General features: G+C 53.8%; 3 protein-coding genes and 1 long non-coding RNA gene across 10 annotated transcripts in view; 2 read left to right on the forward strand and 2 right to left on the reverse strand.

Annotated features, from left to right (window-relative positions):
• Positions 1–3,645: 3,645 nt before the first annotated feature.
• LOC115937697 (adenylate kinase isoenzyme 1) lies at positions 3,646–4,807 on the forward strand. Its single transcript, XM_031020238.2, has 2 exons — positions 3,646–3,910; positions 4,667–4,807. Exons 1-2 carry the CDS (start codon positions 3,743–3,745, stop codon positions 4,733–4,735), a joined length of 237 nt encoding a protein of 78 aa, XP_030876098.2. The 5' UTR covers positions 3,646–3,742; the 3' UTR covers positions 4,736–4,807.
• An 885-nt stretch (positions 4,808–5,692) lies between these two features.
• On the reverse strand, positions 5,693–17,347 carry KHSRP (KH-type splicing regulatory protein). 3 transcript variants are annotated; one of them, XM_081806785.1, is made up of 20 exons: positions 16,975–17,343; positions 15,315–15,411; positions 14,649–14,687; positions 14,263–14,302; positions 13,358–13,407; positions 13,043–13,114; positions 12,234–12,291; positions 11,751–11,925; positions 11,459–11,557; positions 11,001–11,099; positions 10,771–10,873; positions 9,992–10,092; positions 9,719–9,863; positions 9,480–9,640; positions 9,283–9,392; positions 8,542–8,630; positions 8,238–8,435; positions 8,056–8,133; positions 7,807–7,967; positions 5,693–6,719 (listed from the first exon to the last, which is right to left on the reverse strand). In XM_081806785.1, exons 1-20 carry the CDS (start codon positions 17,227–17,229, stop codon positions 6,711–6,713), a joined length of 2,139 nt encoding a protein of 712 aa, XP_081662911.1. In that variant the 5' UTR covers positions 17,230–17,343; the 3' UTR covers positions 5,693–6,710. The 3 variants fall into 3 exon arrangements, with proteins under 3 accessions (XP_081662911.1, XP_081662802.1, XP_081662857.1); XM_081806676.1 differs by having other exon boundaries at positions 5,693–7,967; XM_081806731.1 differs by lacking the exon at positions 11,001–11,099 and having other exon boundaries at positions 5,693–7,967; positions 16,975–17,347.
• A 96-nt stretch (positions 17,348–17,443) lies between these two features.
• LOC115937698 (uncharacterized) lies at positions 17,444–21,364 on the forward strand. 2 transcript variants are annotated; one of them, XR_004072942.2, is made up of 2 exons: positions 17,444–17,732; positions 18,731–21,364. It is a non-coding gene; the product is annotated as an uncharacterized LOC115937698 (long non-coding RNA). The 2 variants fall into 2 exon arrangements; XR_004072943.2 differs by lacking the exon at positions 17,444–17,732 and adding an exon at positions 17,742–18,127.
• Positions 18,707–21,910, reverse strand: part of SLC25A41 (solute carrier family 25 member 41) — a 5,626-nt gene continuing 2,422 nt past the window's right edge. For all 4 annotated transcript variants that reach the window (XM_031020245.2, XM_081807216.1, XM_031020244.2 and 1 more), the window contains 3 exons: positions 20,122–20,289; positions 19,892–20,039; positions 18,707–19,147 (listed from right to left, as the gene is read on the reverse strand). In XM_031020245.2, the coding sequence (XP_030876105.2) occupies positions 18,975–19,147; positions 19,892–20,039; positions 20,122–20,289 (489 nt within the window). In that variant the 3' untranslated portion in view covers positions 18,707–18,974. The remainder of the gene's footprint in view (positions 19,148–19,891; positions 20,040–20,121; positions 20,290–21,910) is intronic.

Below are 21,910 nucleotides of genomic sequence, written 5' to 3' on the forward strand. Positions count from 1 at the left end.
TTTTTTTTTTTAAGATTTTATTTATTTATTTGAGACAGAGAGAATGAGAGACAGAGAGCATGAGAGGGAGGAGGGTCAGAGGGAGAAGCAGACTCCCTGCCGAGCAGGGAGCCCGATGCGGGACTCGATCCTGGGACTCCAGGATCATGACGTGAGCCGAAGGCAGTCGCCTAACCAACTGAGCCACCCAGGCGCCCTAGGAATGTACCCGTATTAACTACTAAGACCAAAACGACTGAAGGAAGTTTAAGATTTCTCCGCGGCTCTGATTTCCCTTGTAATATTCCTCACTGTGGATGTACACAAAAAACACCGAGTTGCCCGAAATAATTATTTTCTCTGCGTAGTTAATGCATGACAATAACACTCAGTTGGGTACATTTGTTTCGGTTTGGTTTGGGATATTTACGGATTGCTTTGTTAAATTTAACTTTTGAATTTGCGTATTATTTAATGAATCCAAAGTCAGAGCCACATAAAAAGGTACGCCGGAGAGAGCTCATTTCCAGCCATTCCTGTCCGTCCCCAACCCCCATGGGCAACCATTTTCAGTAGTGTTTGGTTTGTCTTTCTGGTGTTTCTTTTTGCAAATATAAAGCCAGTGTGTGTGTGTGTGTGTGTGTGTGTGTGTGTGGGAAAGAGAGAGAGATCTTCCTCCTCACACAAAAACTATCGTCCTGTATATACTTGTCTTCATTTTTTTTTTTTAACTTTACAATATGTCCTGCGGATCTCCTATGGGCACCAAAGACTTCCTTGTCCCCTTTCTGTTCCAAGGTGTGGCACTGCCATCGTTTATCCCGCTGATCTCCCACTAACAATAAATTGTCGGACAACATATTGGAAGACAAAAAGCTGTTGGCAGTCTTGTGCCACCACAAACAATGCAAGACTAAATAACCTCTGCGTGGCATTTCTTTTCTTTTCTTTTTTTGCTAGTTATCTTTACAATAGGTTCTTTGGAGTGGGTTTTTAGACTAAAGAGAAACATGTGGGCCATTTTGCTAGCTATCACCACGGTCTTTGTTTTGCATTGCCACCAGCGAAACGTGAAAGTGTCCTTTCCTCACACCCACACCAGCAGAGGATGCTGCCAAACTTTTGAATGTTTGTCACCCTGCTTAGGTGCAAAATGGTGTTTTGGGGTAGTTTAAATGGGCCTTTCTCTTACTATGAGTGAGGCTGAACATCTTCCTCAAAGTTTAAGGGCCATTTTTATTTCTTTTGTGTGCTCTTTATATCTTTAGCTTTATTTACTTATTTTTTTCTGACGGAGAGTTGGTCTCTTCTTGATTTCTAGTAACTCTTTATATATTGGGCTATATTGCAAATCTTTCCCCCCCACTTTGTCAGTTATCTTTTGACTTTGCTTTATGGTATCTTTCTGTCATGCGAAAATTGTTTTTACATTTTTAATCAAATTTATCGTATTTTGTTATTTCTTCGGGATTTTAAGATCACCCCCCCCCACCAATCCTAGGCTTATAAGGGATATCTACTCATGGTTAATTTAGTACTTGTATGGCCTTATTTCTTACATTGGTATCTCTGATCCATTTGGACTTATCCTAGTTTTTGGAATGAGGTAAGGGTTCAATCTGACCTTTTTCCAAATCGTGATCCAGTTGTTCCAGGATCCTCTAGTTAATAGGCTGTGCTTTCTCCATTTATTTGGGATGCCACCCTCACCATGTAACAACTTTCCATATTCACTTGGGTCAGTTTATGGACTCAATACCTCGTCTCCCACCCCTACTATCCATTGGTTTTCTTTGCCTAGGTTCTCCTGGACATCCCCGCGTGTTTGATTTTGTATACAAATGTTAGAGTCAGCCAATTCAACTAAAAATATGTTATCGTGTTGAAATTACAAACTAATTCAGGAACTCTCACCTTTATGATGTGGTCTTCCTATCCATGCACATTTTTATCTTTCTTTTGTTCAAGTCTCCTTTGAGTTAAATCTTATCCAAGTTTTCCTTAAAGATTGTCCTTAAGACTTTGCACATTTTTGGAAAAGTTTTGTCTGAGCATTTTATATTTCATTTTGTTGCTGTTGTAAATGGGGTCTTCTTTTCTAACTGGTGATTTTTGTATACATGTAGACTATTGACCTCTGTGTGTTAGTGTTATATCCTGTTATTTTTAGCAAATATTTTATCAAATCTTCTTAAGTCTATACTGGTTTATGTATTGATTTTCTTGAGTTTTCCAGAAATATAATCACATCACCTGCAAACAGACATGGTTCTACCTCCCTTCTTTCAAATTCAGGTTTCTCAAAGTGATTTCTTTTATCTCATTGCTTTAGCTAATCTCATACCTTATTAAGTCATAGGAGCAAGAGTGGGCAATTTTGTCTTGTTCCCAATTTCAGTGGGAAAGCAAATTTCCATTAAGATGCTGGCTGAAGGGTGCCTGGGTGGCTCGGTCGTTAGGCGTCTGCCTTCGGCTCAGGTCGTGATCCCGGGGTCCTGGGATCGAGCCCCGCATCGGGCTTCCTGCTCTGCGGGAGGCCTGCTTCTCCCTCTCCCACTCCCCCTGCTTGTGTTCCCTCTCTCGCTGTGTCTCTGTCAAATAAATAAATAAAATCTTAAAAAAAAAAAAAAGATGTTGGCTAAAGATATTTATCAATTACTAGCCTCTTTAAAAATCTGGAATGCATGCTCTATTTTGTTAATTGCCCTTTCTGTGTTTATGAGGAGGATCATATGCCTTTTCCCTCAGAGGTTCATACAATAAATTGTATTGAACCATCCTTGCTTTCTGGAATGAATCCCACTTGGTTGTAATTTTTTTTTTTTTAATGCATCTTTGAAGTCTATTTTACAACGAAATTCTGGAGGAACTTGTAGGAGGTAGAGCTCACAGTGGGCAGACATGGAGATCTAGAAAGGTCTCCTTGAGACCAGTCAGGGAGGTCAGAGCAGCAGTATGGGTAATGGTGAGCTGGGGGCTCTTTTTTTTTTTTTAATTTAAGATTTTATTTATTTATTTGACAGAGAGAAACAGGGAGAGAGGGAACACAAGCAGGGGGAGTGGGAGAGGGAGAAGCAGGCTTCCGGCTGAGCAGCAAGCCCGATGCGGGCCTCCATCCCAGGCCCCTGGGGTCATGACCTGAGCCGAAGGCAGATACTTAACAACTGAGCCACCCAGGCGCCCCTGAGCTGGGGGTTCTTGTACCTTACCCAGCGGAAGTATCTGGAATGCTTAAATCCATCTTAGAAGAAATATTTCAATCCAAATAGCCATCGGCCTAGAACTAAGTCATGGTACATCCATACAGTTGGAACCTCCTTATGGGCCAGTATGGAAACATCTCCAGTTATACTGAGTGAAGTCGAAAGCAAATCAGTATCTTCACCACTTGTATAAAAAAGGAGAAAAAAGGACATCGGAGCCCATTTGCTTTTACAGTATATGCCCCTAATAGTAGGTAACTCCAGGAAGGAGTTGCCTCCAGGGAGGGTGAAACTGGGTGGCTGGGGATGGTGAGGAAGTCTTCACTCTTCCCTGTTAGTGTTGTTTACTTATGAGCTTCTGCCAAGGTCCTACCTATCTCAAAAAATAAATATGTAAACACTAACTTGGAGCTAAAAAATCAGATGAACCCAGGGGGCCCACACAATTCTAGACTCCTGATCTCAGGGTAGAGGGGTCAGGGAGACACTGCACCTAGGCCCTTCCTCACCCAGCCCCTTTTGCTGGTGCCTAGGTGGGCCGGGCCCCAGACATCGTCATCATGTTTGACTGCTCCATGGACACGATGGTTCGGAGAGCGCTGCGCCGGGGCCGCATAGAGCACCGGGCAGATGACTGTGAGTCGGCCATCCGCCAGCGCCTGGAGACGTACTACACGCTGTGTGAGCCAGTCTTGACCTTCTATCAGCAGAAGAACCTGCTCTGTAATGTAGGTACTCCCTGCTTGCCACTCACCTCCCGCCCCGACTGACTCCCCAGGGGAACAAGACAGGGGTCATGCCGTGGCCCACATCCTGGACCTCTCTGGGCCTGTCTCCCCACTGTGTGCACTGGGAAATTTGGGAACTTCCATTCCTTCCGTTGGGCAGTATGGGCACAGGGCGTGGCCTTCCGGCCATGACCTTTGAGGTCTAAACAATGTCTCCAAAGCTGCAACATTAAATACATTTTAGAATGTATCTACAAAATATAAGGTTAGGACAATTGGTGAACCACAGCTCAAGTCCAGCCATATACATTCCCCAGGGGGAAGGTAGGCCTATCTTAAAGTGACCGGTCTATGAAGACATTAAACTTTGTTGTCCCCATTTCCGGCTGAAGGCAGGAGTGTGAGATAAGGCTGAAAGGAGGGTGTCTTGTGGAACTAGTTTTGACCAACGAGGCTGGGAAGGGAGGGCGGGGGCCGGGTGAGGTGGGGCAGGCAATTCCCCCCACCTTCTGCCCTCCTATGGCCTGCTCCAAGGGACCGCACCTCTGGCCAGCTGCTAGTGACATGTAACATTGTGTTGCAGCCTTCCCGACCCATTTCCCTCTTCCCTCACTTGCATGGCCCTGACACCGCACCTCGAGACTTTTTGCCTGCACTTTATTAGAGGCCTGCTAATCTGCTTCCCCCTTTTTGGAGGGAAGGAGGACGGTGTCCCTGCTGTGACTCAGCACTGACCCTTCACTCCCCCTCCTCTAGATCTTGGCAGAAGCAGCTCCAGAAAACATTTTTGCCAAGTGCTGTTCTGTCATTGAAAGCCTGCAGTGATGGGAGGGGTTGGGGGCTCTGCCTTCGCCCTCATCCCAGAACCCACACGGGGTTCAGAAGGGGCGCAGTGCCTGTGAGGTAAGACATCTGGTGACGGCAGGCCAGGCTTTAATCTGAGCTGACTCCCCACGAGGCCCCAGACTGACAGCCCCTTTCTGGGCCGTGGCACCACGGGGGTGGGTTGACTGGGGGCCCCCCCACAGGAGCAGGTTCCTGACCAACCTGGACAAGGCCTGGGGCGGTGGGGGGGACTGTGAGCTGTTGTGGGCTCCTGCTTGGGGCTGCCCTTGAAGCCTGTGGGCCCAGGCTTCTGAACGTGAAACCTGATCTGTGTTAGCGTTCAACTCTAAGCCCAGAAAGAGCACTCCAGGCACACAGTAGGGCTCCAGATGATCGCCCCTGGGCCAGACAGCTCAGATGGCCCCTCAGGTCACTCTTCCATATCCAGTCCTCACCCTTGGGCGGCACAGCGTCCCACCAAGCACTGGAACCCGTGCTATCCTTTACGAGGCCTGGTTTCTACTAGGCCCCAGCCAGGTGCCTTATCAAGGCCAGTCTGACTCCCGTGAGGCGCACACAGCCATGGGTTTGCTGTGGTGGCAGGCTGCGTCCATGGAAACACCTGGCCCCAGAGCCTCTCCTGGGTGTCTTGCTCCCCATGTCCCCAGAGGAAAAAGTGGGATGGGGGAAGATTACTCCACTGGGGCTCACCCTATTCCCTTTTCTGCAAGGCAACACCAGAAGAGCAGTCTTTGGGGGACCCAGACCCCACTGATTGGCCAACCCTTGTTCCTCTTTAACTTGTCTCCTACAAACACAACTGCGGCCAGCACGCAGTTTTTAGACAAAAAGCACTTTATTTAACCAAAAAAAAAAAAAAAGGGGGGGTGGGGGGGGAATTAGGAAAGCACAATGCGCCTGCAGAAAACTATTTTTTCTTATAATTCTTTTTCTTAAAAAAAAAAAAAAAAAAGGAAGGAAGGAAAGAAAAAACACAACACAAAGCTTGTAATTTCCAATCACCATTACCAGGCTTTTACAACATCTATAAAGAACAAACAAACATCTGCTTCAAAACTCTACAGGAGGCGGGGGGGAGAGGAGGGAAAGAAAGAAAACGAGAAAGAGGAAGAGAGAGAGAGAAAGAGAGAGACGGCACCCAGCAGACACGGGGAGGTTTTGTTATCATTTATTTGTGAAGTTAAAAACGAGCGATAAAAAGTAAAAACTGCCATACAATTTTTTGTTTTTGTTCTCAATTTGTTTTCAGTTTCAATGTCCTCTTGAACAGCTGAAACCCAAGACCGGTCCCGGGAGTGGGGGGCAGGAGGGGCTGCAGGGAGCCGAGAGAGGCAGGGGGGAGGAGGAGGAGCAGATCAAGGGGCTTGACTGGGGGGGGGGGCCTGCAATAGCAACACCTGGTCCAAGGAATGTTCCAACTCTAACTAAAAAAAAGAAATAGCAAGAGTGACTTTTTTTCCTTTTTAAAAGTTTATTTTAAAAACATGAAGAGGGCCAGGGGTGGTAGGAAGAAAATGAATTGCCTTCCCCTGAAAGAGGCAGTTTCAGGAAGAGATAGAGATTTTTATATATATATATATATAATTTTATAGGTTTTGTTTGCTTTTTGTGTTTTTTATATTTAAATTTTTTTTTTTTTTGGCAGAGATTTAATTCTATCTTCTATGGCTGGCTCAACATGAAGGATCCCAATTTTGAAAGAAAAAAGCATGAGACACACAGAATGAACGAGAGAGTGAGAGCCCGGCATTGCCCAGGCTGTGACCTCCAAGCCACTCACAGCAAGGGCTCCCCAGCACCCCCCACAGCAGCCATCGCTCTCTCGCCAAACACATGAGGGAAAAAAAAAAAAAAAAAAGAACCCAAAAAAAAAAAAAGAAGCCCCCAAACAGAACAAAATGGAAAAAAAAAAATAAAAGATTTTCACAGATGAGGAAGTTCACATTCATTCGATTCATTGAGCCTGCGGAGAGGGAAGAGATAGGAATTGGTCACTACGGGGAGGGGGGAGGGGCGGGAGACTGGGGGGGACGGTGGCAAGGAGGGGGCCAGGAAGCCCCTCTCCCGCGCCTGTGGCGAGCTCGGGCTGGAACGATGTGTTTGTAAGTGTCTAGTCTGTGCTCCGGGGCCCTCGGCTGAAGTCAGACTGGCTCCTTGATGGAGGAGGGAGCAAGAGGGACGTGAAGACCAGGAGGAGAGAAGCGGGGGCCGCAGAGGCAGAGCGGGGAGAGAGGGAGAAGCGCGCTCAGGGTCTGCAAGGGAGGAGGGGTGCCCTCTGTCTTCGGGAAGGTAGGTGCTCCGGCGCATCACAACATGACAATCTCAGAGATCACGGTGTCCCCACAACACCCCTGTGAGGTAGGTTGGAAGGTGGCGGCGATCGTCATGCCCACTTCACAGACAAAACCAGGACACAGAGGCAGGCGCGAGAGCGGAGGCGGCGGCGGAGCCCAGGCAGGGCGGGAGGGGCCCTGCGGCCGGTCCCCGTGGCAAGCTCCCCGAGTCCCACCAGAGCCAGGGCTGACCCACGCTGGGGCCGCCTGCAACACACAGTCACTTGGACACGGGGAAAAGATTGTGGGGTTAAAAATAAAAGAATGCAAAGAACAAAACCCAAAAAAGTAATGCAGAGAGGGGAAAACACATCCGTTTTCTTCCCAAGTGGCCAGATTTTGAATGAGTGAGTTAGCAGCCAGGATGGCGACCAACGTCTGTGCTGCTGGCCTGCCCCCCACCCCCAGGACTACCCACCAGTTCAACAGTTCCACCTTGTATTTGCTTCGCGCTCTCCCCCAGCATCGAGACAGCGTGACACAGGAACAAGCGGGCCGGCGCAGGGAGGCCTCTTCGTTTAACCTCTGGACCCAGCGCACACTTCCCCAGCTCGTGGGGACTCCCGGAGACCTCTGGCCACACGGCCCCCGCTGCAGGCATCAAGGACACACCCCGCAGGGGAAGGGATTTCCGGCGCTACCCACTAAGGCAGGATGGACGGTGGCCGGGGGTTGGAAGGAAAAAGGAGGAGGAGGAGGGTGGCAATTCCCACTTGCCTGCTGCTGTCCCTGCTGTGTGGGTGGAGGCTGGGGGCCGCCAGGACCTGGAGTCTGTCCGTAGTAAGCGGCCTGCTGTCTGTAATATTCAGCCCAGGCGGCACTGTAGTCTGGCTGGGAGCCTGGGGGTGCTCCCGGACCCCCTCCGGTGGCCACTTGAGCTGCACGGAAGCGGAGTCACGGTGAGCGAGTGTGACTGGGGGCCCGAGGGCCTGGCCCTGCCCCTGCCCCGCAACCCCAGCGGCTCACCCTGCTTCTTGTAGTACTCCTCCCAGGCCTTCGTGTAGTCCTGCTGTGGGGGCGCTCCGGGCTGCTGGGGCTGCTGGCCTGCAGGAGGAAGGCCTCGAGAGGTCAGAGGATGGCACAGGGACGCGGCTGCCTCTCACCAGCCTCCGACCTACTTGAGCCCCTGCGGCGGCCCACACACTCACCGATCTTTTTGTAATACTCTTCCCAGGCCTTAGTGTAGTCTGACTGGCCGGCGGGTGGGGGCTGTGGGGGCTCGCCCTGGGCAGGGGGGGCCGCGGGGGCCGGTGCAGGGCCGGGCACGGGGCCTGGGGGCTGCTGGTAGTAGTGTGAGTAGTAGGCGGCCCAGGCGGCATTGGGGTCTGCAGCGGCTGCAGCTTTATCTGTAGGAGAGCAGTGGGCTGAAGAGCAGCACTGGAAGCCAGCCCCGCCCTCCCCACCTGGGCCCCCAAGCCCTGTCCTGCCCTTCACCTGGGCAGCCTTACTTACTTGGGTCATGAGGAGCAGGTGGTTGCCACTGGGGGTAGGTATTGCCCCAGCCCTGGGGTGGGTACTGGTGAGGAGGGGGGCCCCCCGCACTGCGGGACAAGAAAGACAGGGCAAGTGAGCTGGGACCACTCCTCCACGGGGGGCAGGGATGGCTGGGAGGAAGGGGGCCCAGGCCTAGCCCACTGCTTATACTCAGTCACAGGCCCTCGGCCCAGGAAAAGGTGAGATGAACAATGCCAAAGAACACAAACTCCGTTGGCTTAAAGATGTGCAAGTCGCCCAAATTCAGTATACACGGGCTTGCCTATTAGGTGGGAGACCAGGGTCAACATCTGTGACATCTTTTAAAAATAGCACTGATCAGGGGCGCCTGGGTGGCTCAGCCGTTAAGCGTCTGCCTTCGGCTCAGGTCATGGTCCCAGGGTCCTGGGATCGAGCCCCACATCGGGCTCCCTGCTCCGTGGGAAGCCTGCTTCTCCCTCTCCCACTCCCCCTGCTTGTGTTCCTTCTCTCGCCGTGTCTCCCTCTGTCAAAAAAATAAATAAAATCTTTAAAAAAAAAAAACAAAAAAAAAAAACGGCACTGATCACACAGGAGTAGGAGTCTGGGCTGGATCGTGCCTTGAACCGCTGTGATCAGCACTTTTTGGTGTTGAATGAAAATGGGGTCCGCTGCTCTTCTTGGCAGCACAGCAACCCCCATGTCCCAAATCCCAGGAAGCTGAGATGAATGAATACTCACTGCGGGGGAGCCCCAGGTGGCCCCTGATTGAAAGGCCCGGGGTTGAAGGGCCCCATGGGGCCTGCAGGGCCTGGTCCCCCGGGGCCTGGTCCAACTGGGCAGAGGGGACCCTGGAGGAAGGAGAAGCAAAGTCACTTGGGTGGGGGGAAGGAGACAGGAGATGTGTCCAGGCTCCAAGAACCCCTCCCTGAGCCCACCTCAATCTTTTCCTCAATGAGCTGCTTGGCGTGGTCTATCTGCTGGGGTGAGCCCCGGATGATGAACAACTTGAAGTTGGGGTCCCCATTGGGCGGCAGCTGCCGGGAGATCTCCACAAAGGCGCCTGTCTGCTGGTTTATGGCTTTCACGTTCTCACCACCTGTGGGGAACGACAGATAGTAAAGAGAAGGCAGAAGGAGGGGGAGCTGAGGAACAGAATGCAGGCAGGCCTACTCACCTCGGCCGATGACCAGCCCACATTTATGAGTAGGGATGGAGAAGGTCATCTCACCGCCAGGAGGGCCCCAGTTGCCTTGGCCCCTTCCTCGCCCCCGGCCCCCCGGGGGCATGCCAGGACCCCCTGGTGGGCCCGGGGGACCACTCTGCAAGACAGGAAGGAGGTAGAGAGTGACCGCAGAAAGCTAGCCTGGCCCCTGGACTTCTCCGGGAGGGCTGGGCCAGTTCCCTCCGCCCTCACCAGCCGCCAGCAGCAGAGCCTGGAGCCACCTACCCTGAGGCTCTGGAGGAGATCATTGATGATCCGTGCTGCATGCTCACACCGATCTGGGGGCCCCATTATGTGAGCTATCTTCTCAGGACCTGTCCCATCATCTGAAGCCAGCATCCAGAACAGAGACATGGATTTTAAAGAAAAGCACAACACCAAACCCCCATAACACCGCCTCTGCGAGGTAGACACCATGCCAAGCCAGGTGTCAGAAATATCTCAGGCTCAAAGTGCCGCTCATCACACCCCATGTATTGAGGAGCGGCGGGGGGGAGGGGGAAGAATGCGGGTGGGCCAGGTTTCCAGAGGAAAAAACCGACCAACTAGGGCAGGGTGGCAGCTGAGGCTTCTTCCTGCACGTGGCACCCCCAGAACAGATGCATTTCATGAAACTAAGAACGACAATAAACCTCAGAATGGGCCTGCCACTTGGGAGACTCTCACTGAGGCTTGGGAATAGCCCAGAGTTGGGACAGAGGGATCTGATCCAGTCCAGGCTGCCCTGTCAGGATGGGCCATTCGGTGGGGGAGAGAAAAGGGATAGATTTGATGACAGGAAGACAGCAAGTCTGCCCTTCATGAACTCTCTCACATGGCTCTCCCATGAAGGAGGGAGACAAGGGCACGTTCTGCCAGCTAGGAGTAATAAGGCACCACAAAGAGGCTCAACGGGCTCCCTGGTGCCAGGCTCTCTGCAGTGGAACCTCAGAGTGATCCTGAGAACAGAACTGGTAGACACAGCCACCGCCCACCCAGCTAATCTTTTCAGCCAGGCCCCTGACCTTGCTTAAACTGTATCCGCACACCAGCGTCATTCTGGATCTTCTTGATCATTTCTCCGCTCCGGCCAATGACCACCCCGACAGAATGCCTAGGCACTGGCACCTGAGGAGACAGGAATGTGGAAGGGTCAACTGAATCTTGTCCCCACAGCTCTGGTGCCCTCCGCCCACCAGAGCATGAGTCACACCCACCCCATGGCCCTCCACTACTACAGGAAGCCTGCACTCACATCGATGCCCCCGCCAATCCGGGATCCATACTCGTTCCGGTCCCCAAAACCACCCTGGTCACGCTCCCGGAGGATGTCCATCACCATCTCACAGGCTTGCTGCAAACACACATGCATGGTGTGCACAGGGCAAGCCCCCAACACTGTTCCCCCAGCCTCCCACGACCCAAGGGCTCATGGACCTAAGCTGGGCCCACCGCAGAGCCCTGCTGAGCTCCTGACCTGCCATCCCGAGGAGGGATGGCCAGCAACCCCCATTCTCCAGATAAGAAAATGAAAGATCAGAGTTCAGGCCTCTTGCTCATGTCCAGTCCTGGGAGGGAGAACTCAGTAGGAAAGTGGGAGTCCTGGGCTGACTTCAAGCGAATGCTCTTGAAAACCTCTCCCCTTTCACTCAGATCTCTAGCCCTATCTATTGCTCACTTCTCCAGATGCCCCGTCACCCCCAGGGTTCTCACCTGCACTTTGTAAGGATCCCCAATGATGCGGAGAGGCTTGTCCACGTTCGTATTCTGGGAGCCATCTTGAATTAAAATCATCTTCACTCCAGCTCGCTCCTTTACAACCAATGCGGGAGAGTCAGTACCAGGCTTTCAAAGGACTTTCTGGGGCTAGTGCACGTGGGGGGCAGGTGTAATCACAAAGGGTAAGAGGCTCTGACAAAGCAGTCGGTGGGGTGTGCACACGCAGACGCAGGAAGGAGACTTTCCTGGGACAGGAGGAGCTTCCGTCCTCCATCCCACCCCTCACCTGCAGCTGCTTAATTGTCTCCCCGCCTTTGCCGATGACCAGGCCAGCCTTCCCCGCGGGGATCATGATCTCCTGCACAGTGCCATTCTGGCCTCCATTGGCATTGTCGTGGAACTGTCCTGGGGGCCCCCCACGACCCCGAGAGACAATGTCATCCAGCATCATCTTTGCTTTCCTGGGAAGGGGAAGAGCGGGGTTCAGACACTTGAACAAGTACTGGTCTGACAGCCCCATCCAGCTCAAAGGGAAGGTGACTCCAACACGTGTGTCTGACAGATGATGAAGAGGGTCCGTCCCCAGGGCTGGGGCTATTCAGGTGGTTTTCCCAGATCTTCGAAGTCCAGGCAATCAAAGCATCAGTACAGCCCCCTGGAGAGGGCAAGGGTCGAGGGACATGGTGGAGTCGCCCCCAACTTTCCAAAGGATGGAGAGAGCTTCTGCTTGCTCCCCTCATCACAATGACAGGCCCCGCCAGGGACTTACTGGACAGATTCTGGGGCTCCTGTCAAGGACACGCTGCGCTCGGGGAGGCCACCGCTGTCTGCAGAGGAGAGAGAGGGTCAGTGCCTCCCGGGTCCACGGACACTGGAGAAAGGCTTTCCAGGGAGATGGTGAAACTTGCACAATGAACAACGGCTACTGCCTGCACCACCATTAACGGCCTGACAAATCGCTCCCTCATTAGACTCCTGGGAGGCTGCTCTAAGCAAGACCAAGGCTGGGAAGCCTGGAGTCCAGTCAAGGAGGGAGAACATTTAGGGAAAAATGTGAGGCGGAAGGTGAGGTCCCAAAGTGGGGCCACTCCTGCCACCACCGATGATCAGTCTACAATCCCCACTGGGTTAGAGCCAGCCCTCACAAACCCCTGCCCAGCAGGTGCGCGCAGCTGAGAAGCCAGACTGGGGTGCAAACCCGGGCTGGGTTTCAAAGCCATTCCTTCGAATGCATCCCCCTGCCTCACACATTCCCACTGGTTTCCTGTTGGGTGTTTACTTCAGATGGTGACTTAACTAACAGTTTAGAGCAAAACTTCCTATATTCAATCTTCGATCTCCCGCCTCAGCCATCCCCCCACAACTGTGAAGCCAAAGAAAACGAAAGTTGCCGCTATGCTGCTGGATGCCGTGCTGTCCTGGTTGAGACTCTGCCCTGAGCCTGGCACTTAGAGGTCACTCAGTGACCACCAACCTGTCTCACTTCTGCCCGTCAGGGAACTGTTAAAAAAAAAAAAAAAAGTACAAGGAGCCCAGCCCAGCCCAGTGCCCATTCTGACACAAATCTGGCTCTCGTACCTGGCGAGATCTGGACTTTGCAGCCTGAATCCTGCTGGATTTTGTTAATCTGTTCACCACCTCTGCCAATGACTACGTGGAGAAAAGGGAAAAAAAAGCAGAAATTGATGAGGGTACCCCAGCACTGAAAAGACCATGTGGCAGGGGTTCCTGGTCCTCCTGAGAGCTCCACCTGCCTCCCCGCCCAGAGAGGACAGGTGAGCGCACAGTACAGGAGGCCCTCTCACACCAAAAGCTCCTGGGCCAGCAGGTGCTCCCAGAACACAGTCCCTGAGAGACAGGGAAAACGGGCATCCCACAGCGACCCACACTCACTTAGTCCCACCATGCCGTCTGGGACCCTGTACTCTTCTGTCATTGAAGTCCTGCAAAGAGAGACGATAAGAGTCGGTCTCAAGTGAGACAGAATAAACAGAGGGTCTCCAGGAGAAAAGGCCCCTCAAAGCCACAGCCCCTAACCTGTGGGGCCCTTGGTGCTACTGGCCTCTACCCATGCTTCCCACCACATCGGGACCAAGACCCCACAGGCCTAAGCAGAGTCTGACAAGAGCACAGAGCTCCTTCTCCCCACAGCAAGCCACTCGACCTCTCAAGGCCTCAGTTTCCCCATGCAAGCCACAAGAGGCTTGGTCGGGGTCAGCGTGGCCCCACAGACTCTGGGCAAAAACAAACGCTTGGACGCTTTTACACAATTCTGACAATCATTTCAGGTCTCTTGACTTAAATAAAAAAAAGGTTTGTATCTCTTCCATGTCCTCTCCCTAGCAAACCAATTTTACTGCATTTCTTAAAAGCGAAAAAAGAAACAACGTGGTCCTTCACAAAGGATTCTACAACAGATCCACTGAGGTCATTGGGGGCTGGGGAGGCGGCAAAAGGTAGGAGAGAACCCCAGGCCCCACCAGTTCTCGGAGATCAAGCATTTGCGGAAGGCGGACGAGGACGCCGCGGCCAGCCCCCAGCCCTTCTGGGAAGACGGCTGTCTCCCGAGGAGTGTCCCACGGCGCAGGCAGCAACAGGGCGCAAAGACCGCCCCTCCCTGGGCCCCACACACAGGCGCAAAGGCAGCTCTTCTGCCTCCTGGGCTTCTCTGTGGCCAAGCAGCGGGGACAAAGTCCGAAACGGTGCAGCCCCCAGACACAGCTCTCCCCCAGGTCAGCAAGAAAGGCCAGAGACAGCTGACAGACAAGGAAACAAGTGTCCTCCAAATCACAACTTACCTGGGGGGAGGATGGATGGGTCCAAGTTGAGAACTGATGGCTGCAGAGAGAAAATTCAAAGCAAAGATTGGCCTGGCTCCTCTTTGGGACCCTGAACACTGCTGGCCCCCAGGTACCCCTGCCTGCCCGAGGAGCGGCTGGCACCTATCACAGTGCTCCTGAGCCTTCCTGAGCACTTGAGTGTGATGAACCCGCCTCACATCGGACTGTCTGCCTCAATCTCCAGGGGGCTCTGGGATCCCTAAAGCTCATGGACCCCAGATGATAAGCACCTAGAGCCTCCATAAAGGACAGGTGCCATCTGCTTAGAGCTTCTAGCTCCCAAATCCTAAAAACCTCTTAAGACCCTGAAGCTGCCCTCTGCCTGCACCCCCCAACGGACTTACAGTCTCCCTGGGAAGCCAGTTTCTTGCTCTCCGGTTGGTCTGTGAAAGAGAGAGGATGTCAGATGCTGCACCCACCCACCCACAGCTGCCTCAAATCTGATGCTGATGCCACACGGCCTGGTAAACAATCCCCCCTCCCCCACCCCCCATATCAGAGCCAAGACAGGAGAGTAGCAGGGACTAACCCCGGAGTGGGACCAGACTTCCATCAGTCCCACCACTAGCACTTAAGAGTAAAAAAGTTCTTTATAACAGGAACAATGATGGCGGCACTAGAGTCCGGGGTCAGGAAGGGCCCAGGTGTTAAGTCTGGTTTTGCCTGATCCCCACACTGATCATTTTGGCTACTGTGGGTAGTACTGCATGCCCTGGAGCCAGCCAAACTGCACTTATGTGGGGCCTCAACAAAACCGCGAGCATTTCCCAAGCCTACCAGAAGGGGAGGAACAATCTTGAGAACTTACAACTTGGACCTAGTCACAATCAATCTGCTCCTCTCAGCCACCTGATACCCCAGGATGGCAGCCCGAACAAAAAGAATGAACAAAGCTGGGATTGCTGAGGTTTTAAAAGACCAAATGGCTTCCCCCTGACTCTGAACCACGTTCAAACAAAGGCACCTCACTCTACCCCCAGGCCTTCTTCCCAGCAGGTAGTTATAGTTACCTCCGTCTTCTAACTGCCTCTTTTGGCCCCCAAAACCAAAATCAGGAGTGCTGTTGTTCACTGTTGTAGCAGCGTCGCCTCCAATTTTGGCTGCGATCTACAAACACAATCGTAAGCACAGAAGGTTACCACCACAACCAACCTTCCCTGGTGCTCAGACCAACTTCTCAGAACGTACCCGAGGGCCGCAGCGTTCAATAGTCATCCAGGAATTTCAAACCCCCTTTCTAGTTGGGATTTGCGCCTATGCTGTTTGCAACTGGACCACAATCCACACTGATTTGCTCTCAGGAGGGTCCTCAGGTTGCCTCCACGAGGGAGGCAGGAAGTGTGATTGTAGCCTGGCTCTTCTGGGATGGTGAAGAGCACAACTTTCCTTTATCTCCCTCCCCCTCAAAATCTGCGTTCGTTGAACAAATTTTAGGGAAGTTTTTGCTTAAAGGCAACCGAAATCTTCATTCCACCAAAAGAAAAGACCCTTTTTGAAAACACAGGTTACATGTCAGACACGTGAGGAGCAATTTCAAATAACCCCGATCCCACAAATTTAAGACCAGAGTCTGTGGGATTATTGCAAGTTTTCCAAAGACACACTAACCATGAATTAAGGATCTATCTTTCCACCTCTCCCAATTTTTTTTCTTTTAACACTGTGAGCCAAAGCTCTTGGGCTGAGGCCTTTTCCCACCCCAGCAAAGAGCATCAACTCGGCTAGTTACAACTGCTTCTCCAACAAGGCAGGTTGGTGGGCAACCAGATCAAGTGCACGTTCGAACCCTACCCTGCTCCATAGGTGAGAAAGCCACAGACCACACTGGGCGGGAACAGGGCGTTCACCTAACGGGACCTCCCACTCTGCCCTGGAGGCACTGGAACAACTCAAGGAAAGCACTCAATCACAAAAGCACTCAGTCGGCCCCCAGAGAGTCGGCTTCCTGAGAGGGCGGCAAAGTTCTCCCATTCTACAGGCCTCCTGCTCTCCAGGACTTGGGGAGGCCACAAAAGGCGCTGAGGAGGTCAGTCACAACGGCATGTGACACCTCCATGGTATCATCATGCCTCAAAACACAGTGGTGGGACCCTCCCCTCTTTCCCACAGAGAGACCACCGGAAGCATCAAAAAGAGCCAGACCCTGTGCCCACCCTCCCCATTTCGCCTAAGTGCTCGGCCACTCTGGTAGCAAGGGTTCCCCCTTTGCAGGCTCAAGAAAAAAGGCTGTTTTCCTCCCAAAGTCCTTTCTTCCCGGCGGGCGGGCAAAAAATGCGACTGGGTTGGGGGCAAACAGAGCTCTCTGCCCTGATGGAGAGGTAAGGGAAAAGCAAGACCCTCCCCACCGGGAAGAGGGACACTTTGCTTCCTAGAGAGGGAATCATGCCATCGGGTGTCCTAAGGGGGGTTCCCCAAAGTGAGTCCCAGCCCTCCGGGACCCCTGAACATCCAGGGGCCGTTCCTGGCGACCCCCCGGCCACCCCTTCACCCTGCAGGGGGGTCACCCGCTGGGAGCCCACTGGAGACACCCTGGGCGGCCCAGGCCCCCGCCTACCGCCCCACGTGACCCCGCGGCGGCCTCGGGCCGCCCCCCCGCGACCCCGCGCGCGCGCGCGTGACCCCGCCCCCTCCCCCGCCCGCGCGCGCCCCTCAGGCCCGCGGCCTCCTCACCTGGCGGGCCCGCTGCACGGCGTCGGCGAAAGCGTCCTTGCGGATCCCCGGGCCTCCCCCGCCGGGCGGCTGGGAGGGACCCCCGGCCGACCCCCCGCCCGGGCCGCCGCCGGGGCCGCCGCCGCCCCGGTCCCCCGCACCCGGCGGGCCCGGCGGAGGGCCTCCCCCGGCGCCCCCGGCTCCCCCGGCTCCTCCGCCGCCGCCAGCGGGCGGCGGCGGCCCGGGCGGGGGTCCTCCCGTGCTGTAGTCCGACATGGCGCGGCGGGGCCGGGCCTGGCGCGGAGGCTGAAGCTGAGGAGGCGGCGGCGGCGGCGGCGGCTCAACGCGGGAACAAGGCCTCGCTCCACACGGCCGCGGAGCACTCTGGGAACCCAGCGGCTGGGAAGACGACGAGGGGGGAGAGGGACGCCTCCTCCCGCCGCCGGCGTGACGGACGGCGCAGCCAGGCCAATCGGAGGCGGCCGCCGCTCCTGGGACACCAATCGCGGCCTCTGGAGGCAAGCGACCAATCGGAGTGCCGCGAGAGGCAGTGGGCGGGAGGCGCCGCGTGACCGACAGCTCTCGGAGGCAGTGGGCTTCGGGCTGCCGGTGCTGGGCGGGCAAATCGAGGCGACCCGAGAGGGCAGGAGGCCCAATGAAGCGGGAGTTCCAGAACTACGGGGCGACTTCAGAACTGGATTGACGACTCCGGAGAGTCAAGTGGACAGGAAGGAGGGGCCTGCCGAAAGGCCCCTTTGAACAGGCTGGGCGGGCGCCAGGTGAGATAATCGTGTACGCAAGCCAATGAGGACACGCAGAAGGCGGGTCTTGCGCAGATTGGCAGCTAACTTAATCCAATCCCTGACGAATTCTGGGTGACGCGCTTAGGTTTGACTGGATTGCTTTCCCTGTTGACCAGAATCCTCTTCTAGCCTTGATTTCTAAGCCAATGGCTGGGCGGCGGGGGCGGGTGCAAGGTGACGGACACCGCTCTGGACAAATGGCAGGGAAGGAAGTAAAGGGGCCCAGTTTTGGTGGGAGCCAGTGGAAGCGTAGCTGCATTGGGGCGGAGCCGGCCTCCAGACGACGAGAGGGGATTAGCCGTAGCGAGAGTGAATGGCAGTCGACGTGGGCAGTGCCGACCGGCTGAGGGGAATTCAGGCTTGACGTCTAGGTTAGCGCCCCAGGAGCCTGGCTGGGCAGGCCGAACACGTGGCCTGCTCGAGGCCTTGGAGATCGGATGCTTCCGGGGGTGGGGTGGGCCAAGAGCAGGAGGGAACCCAGGGATCCCCTGTATCCCCCTCTCTTCTCCACCCAGGATTCTAGAGCCCCCACTTCTCTTCCAGGACTCATGGAACCAGTTCCCCTCCAGAATTCAAGGGTCTAGGGCCATTGGTTCTCTCCTAGGACCCTAATTCCACACGCCACACCCTCTTCACGTAAGGTCTGGGGACCTGAGCTCCAAGCTCCAATCCTAGGCCCTCAGTTCTCTCCTGAACCCAGGCGTTATGGAGGTTTACAATTCCTACTCAGGACCAAGGGGCCCAAGATATCCAGGCCTCTTTCCGAGACCCAGGGATCCCAGGCACCCAGCTTCCACTCTTGGGACACAGATATCCGAAGCGCCCAGCTCCCTATTAGACATAGGGTGTTCCAGGTCCCCAGCTCACCCCCTGAAACCACGGATTCCTAGTCTAGCCCCAGAGATTCCAGATACCCAGCTCCCCTCCTGGACGCAGGTATCCCAAACACATCCAGCAGAAACTCTTTATTTCAGGTTGTCTCCACGTCCACCATTTCACCCTGAAGCCAGGACAAGCCACAACGAGCCAAACGGGAGTCCAAACTAGTCCCTGGCTGCACCCTCGGGAAGGATCCCCAGGGATCTTCTGACCCAGGCCCCCAGACTGCTTCTCCTGACAAAAACTGCCCCCCTGGGCCTGAGCCTGGAGGGCTCTTTGGGCCAGGGGACCCTGGATCCTCCTGTCCATTCTGCCCAGGGTGGGTCGACTGGCCACTGCCTATACACCCAGGGTTTTCTTCATGGCTTCATACACCCCGTAGCTGATGCCACCTGCTGGCAACACCTTCAGTAAGGTGGGAGTCATGCCTCTGTACAGCCCCGGCCAACCCTGCTGGGCCAGGATCCGCTGGAAGACTCCGCGCATGGTGGGGTTTGAGCCCTCCACAGTGTCTGTGGGAACAGGGGCAAGCTCAGGGCTTCTGCCAGAGATGATCGGGCCACCCCGGGGCGGGGGCGGGCTGGAATGTTGGGGGTCGGGTGAAGCCAGGGGCTGGGGTCTGGGGGCCAGCGTTGGGAAGGAGTTTGGAAGACTTAGAGGAAATTGGTCAGTTTGGGGAGAGAGATCAACTCGGGCAGGAGTTTTCAGGATTTGTTTTCAGGAACATCTTAGAAAACATTCACGCTTATTTGGGAGGGAACTTCTAAGATCTGCCAGAGATTTGGGAAGTGTGCTAAGGGATGGTTTGGGGATATTTTCAAGATTAGGGTAGTGGACCAAGGACTTGTTTGGATGTTTGTGGATTGGTTTAGGGGCTGAAAGTCCATTTGGGGAGTATACAGGGTAGTGGAGGAAGTGGTTATGACATTGGGATGTCTAAGGGTCAGGTTTAGCGAATTTAGGAATTTTAGGAATATGGGCTGCGTCAGATTTGGAGAAGTTGGGAGAGCATTTGGGGAATCTATGTCTTGAAATATGGTGTGGGGGCCTGAGTTGCATTTGGGGGGTGTTTGTGGGGGTCAGTTGGGAGATGTTCATTTCAGTGGTTTGTAGGGTTAATTTGGGGTTGGGGTCAGATTTAGGGGTGAGTCTTGGTAGGTTTAGAGGTCAGTTTGGGAGTCACTTTTGGGGGATGAGAAAGTTCAGTCAAGGCTAAGGGGAGGGGCATGCACGGTGGCCACTGGGGCTAGTCTGACCTTGGGCCTGCATCCTGGTGCGCACCAATGTCAGCGGGTAACTGGCCATCTGGCCACAGGTCGTGGACAGCGTCACAGATGACAAACTGACCAGGCCACTGGGATCCTCCATGTCCCTGCCTGACTTCAACCAGAAGCACCTGAGCATCTGCAAGAGAAGGGGGTCAGGAGGCAGTTTACTACGGGCCTGTGTTCACACCAGCCCTGGCACCCCTCTGTGGGACCTGCACCTCATAGACGGCCAGTTCCGTGCAGGCGTAGGGGATGATGCCGAGCATGTTGGGCAGGTAGCCGCGGTACAGGGCGCGGGTGCCCTCCTGCTCCAGGATCTGCCACGCACAGTCCAGCAGCCCCTTGTACTGGCCTGTCCGGCGCAGGGTCAGCCGCGTCTTCAGCACCTGGGGAGGGCAAGGAGGGAGGTGGCTCATCTGATCGAATGCTCTCATCAACCCTCATCGACTAGCCCCCAGTGGCCACCCTGCATGCCCCTTTCTTGACCCTTAGTGGCGGCTGGCATTTCCGTCCTACAGCTGAGGAGGTGGAAGCTCAGGAGTGCAGAGAGCTGAGTTTCCAACCCAGAGCCGTGCGATTCCTTGGCCTATGTGTGCTTTCAACCCAGGGTTCAGAAGCCCAAGTGCTGACAGAGGCCAAGAGGATAAGGGAAGTGGCGTGGACTGAGCGGAGTCACAGCTTACACCCAGCGGCAGCCAGACATCATGCCATGGGGGTGCAGACCCCATGGGGTGGCCAGGTTTGCCAATTTTCCAAGAGAAGCCAGACATAGTCATTTGTACAAAATACCCCAATATCAAAATATTGGCAGCTCTACAATTACCCAAAAAACTGAACACCCAGTGCGGTAGGCAGATTTCTAAGGTGGTCCCCAAGTTTCCCACCCCTGATACGTATGCTCCATATGATGCCCACCTCCCCTCCCACCCTGACCTTGACAGTGTGCTAGGCCTGGGACTATGATTGGGTATCACTCCCCTCGTCAAGTTACATGACATGAAGTTACATTTCATGAAAGTGAAGGGATTTTGCAGATGTATCGGGGCCTTAAGCAATTAGTTTTAAGTGAAGCAAGACCAATTGTCCTGGGTGGGCCTGACCGAATCAGGTGAGCCCTTTAATAAAAGAGTCTGTTGCCAGAGACGGAAGAAATCAGAGCGATTGGGAGTATCCAGGACACTCTTCAGTTGGTCTTAAACAAGCTGACTGTTGTGGAGAGGACTACATGGCAGGGACAGTGGGTGGCCTCTAGGAGCTGAGGACCTCAGTCCTACAACTATAAACTGAATCCTGCTAACAACCAAGGAACTTGACAGAGGACCCAGGCCTCTGGTGGATTCACTGTAGCCCAGCCAACACCTTGATTTTGGCCTGATGAAACCCTGAGCAGAGGACCTGACTAGCCAGTGCCCAGGCGTGACCCACAGACAAACAAAAGATAATAAATCTGTATCCTTTTAAGCTACCGAGTCTGTGGCAATTTGTTATGCAGCAATAGAACACAAATACACTTAAGAGGAAATTTAACTAGTTAAGGGCAAGAATTATATGAGAAAAATTTAAAAGAGCATTAAAGTACATAAAAGGAGACTTGAACAAATAGAAATGATCTTGGATACCAGAGCCGGCCTCATAGATGGCAGGAATCTCTAAGCTTATTTATAAATTGAATACCATCCCAGTAAAAAATACCAATAGGTGACTTTGTTTTCTGAACTTACTAGAGGTAAGTTACTTCTAAAGTTCATATGGGAAACCACGGTGGGAGTAACCTGGAAACCGATAAAGAAAAGCAGGGATGGGGGATGAGAAAGAGTAAGGTCAAGCCTCGAAAATTAAAGACAGAAGGTAAAACTATAGGGATGCCCAGCTGGCCCAGTCGGAAGAGCATGTGACTCTTGATCTCGGGGTTGTGAGTTCTAGCCCCACGTTGGGTGTAGCGATCACTTAAATTAATAAAATTAAAAAAAAAAGGTAAAATTAGACAATGAAATGATTAGGGATTCA

This window comes from Leptonychotes weddellii, chromosome 1 (genome assembly GCF_054177405.1).
Source record: "Leptonychotes weddellii isolate Sample4059 chromosome 1, ASM5417740v2, whole genome shotgun sequence".
NCBI lineage: Eukaryota > Metazoa > Chordata > Mammalia > Carnivora > Phocidae > Leptonychotes > Leptonychotes weddellii.